General features: G+C 37.1%; 1 protein-coding gene across 1 annotated transcript in view; it reads left to right on the forward strand.

The window, feature by feature from the left end:
- The window catches only part of LOC107660235 (ribosomal protein S6 kinase alpha-2-like), a 54422-nt gene extending 43640 nt beyond the window's left edge, over window positions 1–10782 (forward strand). Inside the window, exons 13-20 of the mRNA XM_016449503.1 lie at window positions 1244–1374; window positions 3626–3751; window positions 3951–4040; window positions 6535–6693; window positions 6840–7001; window positions 7093–7169; window positions 8688–8823; window positions 9882–10782. Of these exons, the coding sequence (XP_016304989.1) occupies window positions 1244–1374; window positions 3626–3751; window positions 3951–4040; window positions 6535–6693; window positions 6840–7001; window positions 7093–7169; window positions 8688–8823; window positions 9882–10007 (1007 nt within the window). The 3' untranslated portion in view covers window positions 10008–10782. The remainder of the gene's footprint in view (window positions 1–1243; window positions 1375–3625; window positions 3752–3950; window positions 4041–6534; window positions 6694–6839; window positions 7002–7092; window positions 7170–8687; window positions 8824–9881) is intronic.
- The last annotated feature ends 719 nt before the right edge of the window (window positions 10783–11501 follow it).

Here is an 11501-nt window from a genome sequence, read left to right on the forward strand (position 1 = left end):
TGGAGTTCCGATCATATGCAGATGTCCGTTCATACTACACGACCGAAAGCGCGTGTTATGTGACCATTCATGCAAACTGTAGCATCATGCTAAAAAAAGACAATAAATAAGATTTATATTCCACTTTTACTCAAAACTCACTTTAAACCACCATCGAGTGTTTGTAATAACTTCCGATTGCCGTCTAATGTGTGTTTTGGCCATGTAATGTTGCTAAAATTACATATGTTATTACCTATGACTCAGAGTCAGAGCAGCGATCATGGAAGAGAGAACACAGGCAGACAGCGCTGGAAGCTGCTAATGCTCATCAGTAAATCAGTGGAAAATAAATAGAAATCATGATTCTGTCTGAGTTGCGTTTTAAAACGAACACGCACTAGTGTAAATGTAGCTTAATAGATGTGTAAATTGAAGACTATTTGAGCTTTATTAAAACTATTTGCACTGATTTATTGTGTTGGTTACATTTTGTTCCTTTGTGCAGTGGCTCAGAACCGGTATCGAAGTCAAGGTATCGGTATCGATATCGGAAATTTTTTTACGATACCAGCCCTATACTGAATATAATAATTTTCATATATAGTAAATTGCTTGCGCCTCAGAGCGAGCAGACGAAACACAATAAATGCTACCATTGCTTTCTAAGGTGGATGCCTGCTGTTTTGGAACGCATTCGTGTCAGACAGTTCTGGGAGGCGATTATACAGAAATAGTTTAATAACGGACTTTGCTCAGGCTTTTAAGAATGACTGTAACATTTCAGATGCTGTGAAACGAGATCGGCCCGCTGGTTAGTCAGGTTTTGCCGTCCCATAGCGCAAAGTCACGTGACTCACATTTTTGATGCGCATGAAGGAATCTATTCGGGAAATGTGTTTCCATCTCCCATTATTAGCATTAACCCTTTATCGCACAAGTCAAAAACCACCTCAAATGAGCGTAATTATTATTATTTTTTGCCGAATTAAGGGATTTTTTTTTTTCGAAATTTGGTGTTTCCGTTACTCGTTTCTGATGCGATACATCAAAATGAGCATAAACAAGCACAGGGAGAGTGCAAAAACAAATTAGAGTGAACTGCAGCAGCAGAACCTGTTTACCAAGAGCCCTCAGGTCCTGCCGCATAGTGCACCCAGTCAATTCATACTGCTCAGATGGGATCAATTGTGTGTTTCCATTCATAGAGAGACTGTGTCCTTGTTGTCTTTCTAAATTTGTTTGCATCTGTGTGTGTCTGCAGACTCACCCGGAGTTCCAGCCAGTGCTAACGCACACCAGCTCTTCCGCGGCTTCAGCTTTGTGGCCTCTAACCTGGATCAAGAACAGCCACTGGCCGAGACGAAGCAAAATTCTGTTAACCCCATTGTACAGGTGAGCAGGACTCTGAGAACTCTTATGGAGATTTATGATGGCAACCATCCACAAGTCACTCAACATACCTTAGCGAGTGCATAGCAACATAAGTTATAAGCTACTAAAAATACTGTAGCAAAAGTATAGAAACTAAAAGCTATTTAAAAAAATACTGAAAATACATTAACTGTTGTAGCAACATGCAAAAACAACTCAAAATGCATATAGCGACGTGTTAAAAGCCACTCAGAATTCCTTAGTAAACCTATAACAACTAGAAGCCATTCAAAATACCTTAGCAGCCACATAGTGACACGCAAAAAACAGTTAAACTACATTAGCACATGCAGCAACATGCTAAAATCAACTCAAAATACCACAACTGCACAGCCATATGCTAAAAGCCACTTAAAGTACCTCAGAAAACCTAAAGAATCTAAAAGCCATTCAAAATACATTAACAACCACATAGTGACATGCAAAAAACACTTCAAATACCTTTAGCAACATGCTAAAATCAACTCAAAATACCGTAAATGCATAGTGAATGCTAAAGATCACTCAAAATACCTTAGCAACTGCTTAGCGACGTGCTAAAAGACACTCAAAATAACTTGTATACCAACTAAGGCTATGTTTACACGACAAAAATGTAGTTAAAAACTGAAAAGTTTTTCCCTTGCATTTTTAAAAAGTTTCACGTATACACGACAACGTTTCAAAACGATTCACGTTTACACATATCCGCGAATACGGCCAAAAACACTGTATTACGTATGCCAGGCCAGTAGTTGGCGCTGTCACCTTGTTAGTAAACAGTACCTGCACTGTTTTCAAAGATTCCCGTTTTGGGTGTTTACACGGAAACGATAAAGGTGGCATTTTCAAAAACGTGCACTTTGAAGCCCGTTTTCAAAAATATGCTTTTTTAGTCCCCAAAACGCCGTTGTCGTGTAAACGAAAAGGCAAAACGCATAAAACGTTTCCCGTTTTTGGCTGAAAACGTTGTCGTGTAAATGGCCCCTAAAAGCCATTCATAATATTTCAGCAACCACATAGCGACATGCAAAACACTTAAAATACCTTAGCACATGTAGCAACATGCTAAAAAACAACTGAAAATAGGGCATAGTAAGATGCTAAAAAAAAATGTAAACACTCTAAATACCTTTAAAGTACCCTAGCAACCACCCACATCACCTATGCATCAATGCAGCAAATTTTGCACTGGCAAACTTCACCTCCCATTTCTTCAGAAAATGTACAGATGTATTTTCGTTCGTGATGCAAGCATGCCCGCAGTAGTCACGATGATACAATAGAGTGATGAAAAAGAATCAATATTTCACTTATGCTTGCTTTGCTACATTGAGGGCTAGTTGCTGACATGTAAGAGATATTGCAGTCAGCCGAGCCAAAGTTGTTTTCTGTATCCGTTTAACCTTGGTCTGGCTGTACACACGCAGTCAATTCAGACCTATTCCTCAGGGAAGCACTGTTGTGTTGCACAGCACAAAACAAGAAGAAAGAGAAGGAAAAAAGAGCCCTGTTTTATATAAGCTGAACTAATTCTGCCAGATGGTTCATACCTGAAGAGTTGCTTTATTGAAGTGTCTGAGCTATGGCGGCAGTGACCGGAATGAGATGTATTGATTGGCGAGAGCGCACTGGCACACGAGCGCCGTTGTCTAGATCATTGTGATCTGATGTGGCATCTGCCGAGCATACGATATTAACTTACCCTGATAGCACTCATGAACATGCATGAGTGCAGCTATTTGTGGAGAATTTCTAAACCTGTGCCCTGAATTGCTTTTGTTTTCGGGAGTCGTTTCGTTTACCTGAAGATGCTGTCGGTTATTTGCATCTGTGACATATATGTCTGTTTCACTTTTAGCCAATGAATATAAATGTTTCTCCATGCACTGTTACAAAGCACTGAAGACTAGATTTGTATTTCCTGCTTGCAAGGTAGCAAAATAATGGTGTTAAAGTTTTAACATCAGGTTACTCCTGGAGGACAGTCAGTGCAGTGAGTGTGTTGTAAGATGCTTGGGGTTAAATCATCATCTACAGTGGACACTGAAGCCACACTTCAACATGTATGAATGCTATTGCATTAGATTACAATAAATGATAAAACTGCTCAAGAAGGAGACTGTTAGTGGAAAGTTAGTGGAACATGTCCACAGTTGAAGTAGTGTTGTCATTTTACCACTCATAATGTCATATAATTACTCAGTATATTAATGCGTGTTGTTTATTGCAGCAGCTTCATGGCAGCAACATTCATTTCACTGACGGCTATGAGTTGAAGGAGGATATCGGCATTGGAGCATATTCGGTCTGCAAACGTTGTGTCCACAGAATCACCAGTGTGGAGTATGCTGTCAAAGTAAGTATGAAATCTAATCCTGAAAAGCACTATGCTCTTCGTGTGACAAAACACACAGTGCAGAGTGTTATTTAGTGAACAGCAGAGGCAGTGGCTGTTTCATAAGAGGTTTTTTGATGAATTGCCATAGAGGACAGCATCACTCAGTGTCAGTCGAAGCTTTATCAGACACCGCTGTGACCAGCCCACTTCATTTCAGATTATTGACAGAGCCAAGAAGGACCCGTCTGAAGAGATCGAGATTCTTCTGAGATATGGCCAGCACCCAAACATCATTACTCTGAAAGATGTGAGTCACACTTAAAAAAATGCTACTTTAGTTTTATGGACACCTACTAGGCCAAAGTAGTCAAGTATTTTTTTTTTCAATTTACCGTATTGGCCCGAATATAAGATGACCCTGATTATAAGACAACCCCCCTTTTTCCAGATGTACCTTTTGGAAAAAGGCTTTTTAAAAACCAAATCTTGTTTTTTCTCAGTAAAACACATTTTGTCTTCAATTATTTTCATATTGCATATTTTTCCTATTTTAATTTTAGTTTTGAAAGTATGGTAAAAACTGGTAAAATGTACCAACAATCACATTTAAAAAATATACACTTTTTGATATACCATTTAAAAAAAAAAAACAGGTAGCCCATCTGAATTAGGACATTTAGGCTATCCATCTAATAGTAGCCTACCAAAATCTTATTAACAGTAGAAGTTAAATCTTACTGTAGTCTTCAAATCTGGGTACTGTCTTACGTTTTAAAATCACAAACGGAGTTTGGTCCCATCAGGCTAATGTGACAGTCACGACTCATGCAGCTGTAAGGTTTTCTTTTGTTTTTACTCGAGATCTTTACAACACGCATAACATTACGTATTTCATGGCACACTCGTTTTATGCGTATTTGGCGCCACCTATTGTTGTGGGTGTATTATTGACATGTCAAAGTCTCCACCCTGAATATAAGATGACTGCGTTTTTTCAGATGTATTTCCAAGAAAAAAACATTGTTTTATATTCGGGTCAATACGGTAATCTGTGCCCATGATTTTGTAATCTCATTCATTTTAATGAGAAAAATTTATTTAATTAATCAAATTAAATTAAATTAAATTGATAATTTGTAACTTTTCTGTCTAAATAGATCTAAATATCTATTATTTTATCATGAAGATAAAATGATATTAAATTAGTTAATAGAGGTTTTCTATTTTTAATTTCATATAGTGTAGTTTTCAATAATACATTTCTATTTTGCCTATACATGTTTATTGAATTAAATTGGACTATAGTAGGAGACACTTCATTTCCCAGAATGCTCTAATTTACTTATTTACTTCTAATAAATAGTGGATAGATTCCAATTTTGATGTCAATGTTCATTTTGATGAAGTTAAGTCTGGATTTGGTGTGATTAGCTTAGAAAAATGCCTAATTAGTTGGGGGGAAAAGTATTCTTCATATCAGAGAATAAGTAGACATAATTAGTGCAAATTAAAATGATTTTCTTACTTAGTATTTATATTAACTTGTTTTCTAGTAAAAATATCTAAACATTCTTGATTCAAGATGAATTTACTTGAGAAGCAAAATTACTTCCGATATTAAGTCTTGTTTTCTGAAAAAAAAAAAAATGTATCATCAATAATTTGTTAGTTTTTGTTTAGAACAAGAAACATTATCTGCCAATGGAGTAAACAAAAACAAACAAAAATCTTAATTCAAAGGGCTTATTTATTTATTTTTTAATGATTTTTCTTAGCCTATTGGTGTAAAGGAGGTCAGCGGTTGGTGCTGTGCAGGTAAACCTCACTCCCCTGATCTCAAGAGACGCACTAGCGACTGACGCTAGTGGCTGCAGTCTTTAACCTCCTTGTTAGTGCGTCCGCCTCCTATGCGGGAGACCCGGGTTCGAGACCCACTCAGAACGAGGTGTGGCGGTGAGGACCCGGGAGAGAGGGGTTACATTGGTGCCGTGACCCGGATTGGAGTGAGGTTTAGGGGGGTGAGTGTAACGGAGGCCAGCGGTTGGTGCTGTGCAGGTAAACCTCACTCCCCTGATCTCAAGAGACGCACTAGCGACTGACGCTAGTGGCTGCAGTCTTTAGCCTCCTTGTTAGTGCGTCCGCCTCCCATCCCGGAGACCAGGGTTCGAGACCCACTCGGAACGAGAGCGAGGTGTGGCGGTGAGGACCCAGGAGAGAGGGGTTACATTGGCAGATAGTTTTTTCTTGTTTTAAGCAAAACTAACAAACTTTTGACTTTTTTTTTTCCTCAGAAAACAGGACTTAGTATCTTAAGTCTCAAGTATACTGTATGTGTCTTGATTTAAGAATGTTTAGATATTTGTAATGGAAAATAAGACAAAAATACTAAGAAAATCTTTTTTTTGCAGTGATAGCTAATGGACTAATGAAACTCCTCTGTTGAGTGTTGAAATTCCTCGGATTCAGTTTCAAATTAATTTTCCTGTCATTTCAATTCAACATCCTGTGTGTTGTGGTCAATTCTGATCGAAAAAAGGAGCTCATTTTCAAATTCAGAATTTTGCCGAACACTCCAGCCTACTAACAGAAGGTTTAATGTCTTTTAAGGCCTTTATCTCAGCTGTCTTACCATGTTAACCTGCTTTACCGTTGATCCAGTTTCACAAGTTTTCTTCCGGTTGCGTAAGGCCTCCTGGGCTCCCTCTGATCTGCTGATGTCTGTGATTGAAAGCTGCATCACTGCAGTGTGATGGAGACAGTGAGCTGAGCTGTGCTGTGCTGTGCTGTGCTGTGTGCTGCAGGTCTATGATGATGGCAAGTTTGTGTATCTGGTGATGGAGCTGATGAGAGGAGGAGAGCTGCTGGACCGGATCCTGCGGCAGAAGTGCTTCTCAGAGCGTGAGGCCTCAGCTGTGCTCTGCACCATCACCAAGACTGTGGAGTATCTGCATTCACAGGGGGTCAGTTTGCATGTGGTCACAGTGGAGACGCTAAATAGTTACTTGTTTAGTTGCTACTGAAGATAAAAGTGCCATAGAAGTTCTAATACAGCAAATTGCACAGATTTTGGAATGTACTGCATTATTGTTTCTGCGTCTGTGTCCAGGTTGTGCATCGAGACTTGAAGCCCAGTAACATCCTGTATGTCGATGAAATAGGTGACCCAGAGTCCATCAGAATATGTGATTTTGGGTTTGCCAAACAGTTAAGGGCTGAAAATGGTCTGCTCATGACACCGTGCTACACTGCAAACTTTGTGGCCCCAGAGGTACTTTTCGATACAGTACATATTTCTTTTCAGTGTTATGATTTATTAGTTTCTAAAAAACTGTCAAATGACAACCCTGTGATTCATCCAGGTCCTGAAGAAACAGGGATATGATGCCGCCTGTGATATCTGGAGCCTGGGAATCTTACTGTACACCATGCTGGCAGGGTAAGTTGAGTCTTATGTTATATATTACATATACACTACCTTTCAGTTTGGGGTCAGTCGGATTTTTGAATATAATACAACTATACAATATACTTTTATACAGGAAGGATGCATTAAATTGCTCAAAAGAGACAGTAAACACTTTATTTCTTTTCATTCTTTCGATTTCAGCATTGTGACATTGAAGACAAAAATGAAAATTCAGTCCCAGTTTAAAAAAATATTAAAATAGAAAACAGTTAGTTATTTAAAAATGTAATATTATTTCACAATATTAATGTTTGTACTGTATTTATCAAATCAACTTATGAGCATAAGAGACTTATTAGACAAAAACATATTAAAAATCTTACCGACCCCAAACAGTTTATACAGTAGTGTATGAAGTATAAATACAATCACAACTTTTACAGCCAAGTTTGGACATTTCTGATTACATTTTTTTGTTGTTTCTCGTGATATTAAAAACCTTCAGATCCAATTAGTTAAAAAATCGTTTTTTAAGCAATTATAAATTCTATCTACATTTTATTATTATTATTGTTATTATTACTAAACTGTACAGTAATTTTAATAAAGACGGTAAAATGGCTGAGATGGTAAAGGTAAAGCAGGTGTCAAGTGTCCAGGATACATGTGAACTCCTTACTGTTTAAAAAGCATCCCAGAATGCACCTCATCTGCTCATCAAATCTAGATGATGACAAATTTGCAGAAATTACGAAATGTGATTAGTGAATGTAACTATTTAATGACCTTACTGTTGTTCTAATGTGTGGAAAATAGTAAAAAGTAATCAAATTAAGAATAAGTTTCTGTATCCAAACCTGGTACTTCACAATTTTAGTTGTAATATGGTATTATAGTTAAAAATTCAACTCTGTTTAAAAAGTTAAACAAAACAAGCAACCAGAATAGCCACATAAAAAAAGCTTCACATGCAACCATACTGCAATGTTGTTGTTGTTTCGCCCTCTCAGTAGAACCGATTCTATTTGTTGCTTTGAATGAACTGACAATATTAATCTAGGCATGCTAACACTCTTTCTCCCATCAAGTGCCCAGCCTTAATTTTCTTCACTTTCTGCAACATTATGATTGACCTATCAACACAAATAAATCAAAACTCTATGAAGCACATCCTTTCTCCCAATGCTCGGATGAGGGACTAATTTCTAGAGCAGGGTGGAGGGGATTACTAGGTAAACTGGGTCAAGTCACAGAGTAATTGTACTGAACACAATGCCAGAGCTATCAGAAGCCAAGCAGCACTCTCAATTTAATGTTCCTGACTATGGATTGAGCTTTAAACCTCTGTGTAATCAGAACATTTGGAAAAAAAGAAAAAAATATCATCTCACTCTTCTGACCTAGCCATATGTGTACACTAAAAATAATTCGGTGGAAATGGGGGGTATTGTATAAAAAAGCCACTCTTTTCTTTCTCTTCTCACCCTATCTCTGTAAGGGCGCATTCACAAGTTCTTTCACACACTCAGCTCTCGTTCTGTCCCACAGTTTCACACCCTTCGCTAACGGCCCTGACGACACACCAGAAGAGATCTTGGCTCGCATTGGCAGTGGGAAATTTGCCCTGTCAGGAGGCAACTGGGACACGGTGTCTGACGCAGCCAAGGTCAGCTTCCTGATTTCTGCATGTTGAGATTAGGCCTGGCCAATACAGTATATAGACAAATATGTGACCCTGGACCACAGAACCAATATTAAGTGTCAATTTTTCAAAATTGAGATGTATACGTCATCTGAAAGCTGAATGAATAAGCTTTCAATTGATGTGTGGTTTGTTAGGATGGGACAATATTTGGCAGAGATACAACTATTTGAAAATCTGGAATCTGAGGGTGCAAAAAAATCAAAATATTGAGAAAATCGCCTTTAAAGTTGTCCAAATTAAGTTCTTAGCAATGCATATTACTAATCAAAAATTAATTTGTGATATATTTACAGTAGGAAGTTTACAAAATATCTTCATGGAACATGATCTTTACTTAATATCCTAATGATTTTTTATAGAGGGGTAATATAGAGGATAGATATGGCATCAAGTAATGTTTCTTGGATAATAGTACATACACTACCAAGTTTTTAATAGACTTTTTTTTATGCTCACTAAGGCTACCTTTATTTAATCAAAAATACTGTTAAAAAGCGTAATATTGTAAAATATTATTACAACTGAATATAAGCATGTTCTATTTGAATATGTATTAAAATGTAATTTATTCCTGTGATGCAAAGCTGAATTTTCAGCATAATTTCTCCAGTCTTCAGTGTCACATGGTCCTTCAAAAATCATTATAATATGCTGATTTGCTGCTGATCTGCTCAAGAAACATCATTAATGTTGAGAACAGCTGCTGCTTCATCTTTTTGAGGAAAAACGTGATACTTTTTCAGGATTCTTTAATGCATAGAAAGTTTAAATCATCAACAAACAATTTATTTGTAATAGTAATCTTTTGTAACAACGTAAAAACTGTCTACTTTCACTTTTTAATAATTTTATGTGCCCTTGTTGAATAAAAGTATTAATTTCTATAAAAGAAAATCTTTCTGACCCCAAACCTTTGAACAGTACTAACTTGAAATATAGTTGCATACAGTTTTTAACTGTCACTTTAAATGACCACACTATTTGTGCTTCCACGCTGTATAATTTAGGATATATTAATCAATCCTATCATTTCCTAGGGGGCGATGGCTGCCACATACTCCGCTTTGAATCGGTCACCTCAGGCCCCAAAACTGGAGCCAGTGCTTTCTTCCTGTCTGGCTCAGAGAAGAGGCATGAAAAGACTCACATCCACTCGTCTATAGCACTCCAGCCAGACACTTGAGCTTCTACAGCTTTAAGAAATGTCAGAGCGCGCAGGCTTCGGACAAGGCACCAGGCGACCGCCAAAGCATCCGGAGCAGAGTGGAAAAATTGGATTGACCACAGAGTGTCAGAGCAATCTCCAAAGAGTGAAAAATGATCTGCTAAGTGTCTCTGCTGATGTCAAGAGATTGATGAGGGCCAGATGCAAACATCACGGCTGTCAGGGCTCAAAAACAGCTCTTTCAGAGCGTGACGTGGGGTTTGTGTATGTGTGTGTGTGTGTGTGTGTGCACCCCTGTGAATTTCAGGTGTGTGCATCTTGAAGTGTTTAGTTTTAATGGTGCATAACAAAGATCGCAGTTATTGTTCCCAAACGGTGTGCAGTCAGTTGCAAAGCCAGTCGTTCATAAAAGTTGCTACTACTTGCTGCAGACACTTCAGTTAGAGCCATGTAGAAGTTAGTAGAAGATGCTTTGGTCTATCATGGTGACAGTGCTGCACCTTAAGCTATGTGCCAGCATCTTTTGAACATGCATGCCATGTACAGTATGTATTTTTATGACAAACTAATGGTTCTAACATGCTAGTGAAAGCACAAAGAGCATTGTTCATGTTGTTTTTGGTTTACTAGTAACCTTCTTTAATGTCCCAGTTTTACTCTGTTTTGTCTGATTTCATTGGTCTTATGTAATGCTGAGGCTACAGAAAACAGCTGTTTTTAATTTACTTATTGTTTTCATCTTGCGTATTTGCACCACGTTGTTTTTAAATTATTTATTTATTTATAAATAATTTTGATATGCACGTTTATTTCTATTTCTGTTTAATTATTTAAATATTTATGTGTTTATTAAAGATACCCGGTACCTTTTTTTTTATCTTTTTTTGTTTGTTTGTTTTTAAGTGACCTTTATGCATTAACACCTAAACCTAAACAAGTGCCACACCTTTGCACTAGATTGATTGAATTATGCTAAAGAAATAAAAGAAAAACTTTAAAGAATATAATCATGTGCATGTATTTTCACTTTCATGGAAATGTAAAAAAAATAAAATAAAATAAAATGTGTAAATGCAGTTTGAACTAGACTACCAAATTGTATCTTATTGTAAAGTCTTTAATGATCTTGAAAACACATGATACGCTTTATGTAGGTCATTATCTATTATTTATTATAATCTTCTATTCGTTTATTTTAGAGTTGACCAATGTTACGTCATTCTTCCATTAAAAGTCAAAACTTGCCTATATGCATTCATTCATGAAAGTGTATTAGGACATCTGTTTTCCACACATAACACTCTCTGCTCTGTGAAACTTATTTAAGGATATTCAGAAATTATGTTTGCATGCCATACACGATTTGTAGCAGCCTCTGAAAGTTTATTGATAGCAGTACAGATGAAAATAACCTTAATTTTGTATGAAAAAGTGACTCTCTAGAAGACAGTCCAGTATTTTTGTATGAATATGATCAACACCGTTTCCAAAA

This window comes from Sinocyclocheilus anshuiensis, unplaced genomic scaffold (assembly GCF_001515605.1).
Source record: "Sinocyclocheilus anshuiensis isolate Anshui unplaced genomic scaffold, SAMN03320099.WGS_v1.1 scaffold475, whole genome shotgun sequence".
Lineage (NCBI taxonomy): Eukaryota > Metazoa > Chordata > Actinopteri > Cypriniformes > Cyprinidae > Sinocyclocheilus > Sinocyclocheilus anshuiensis.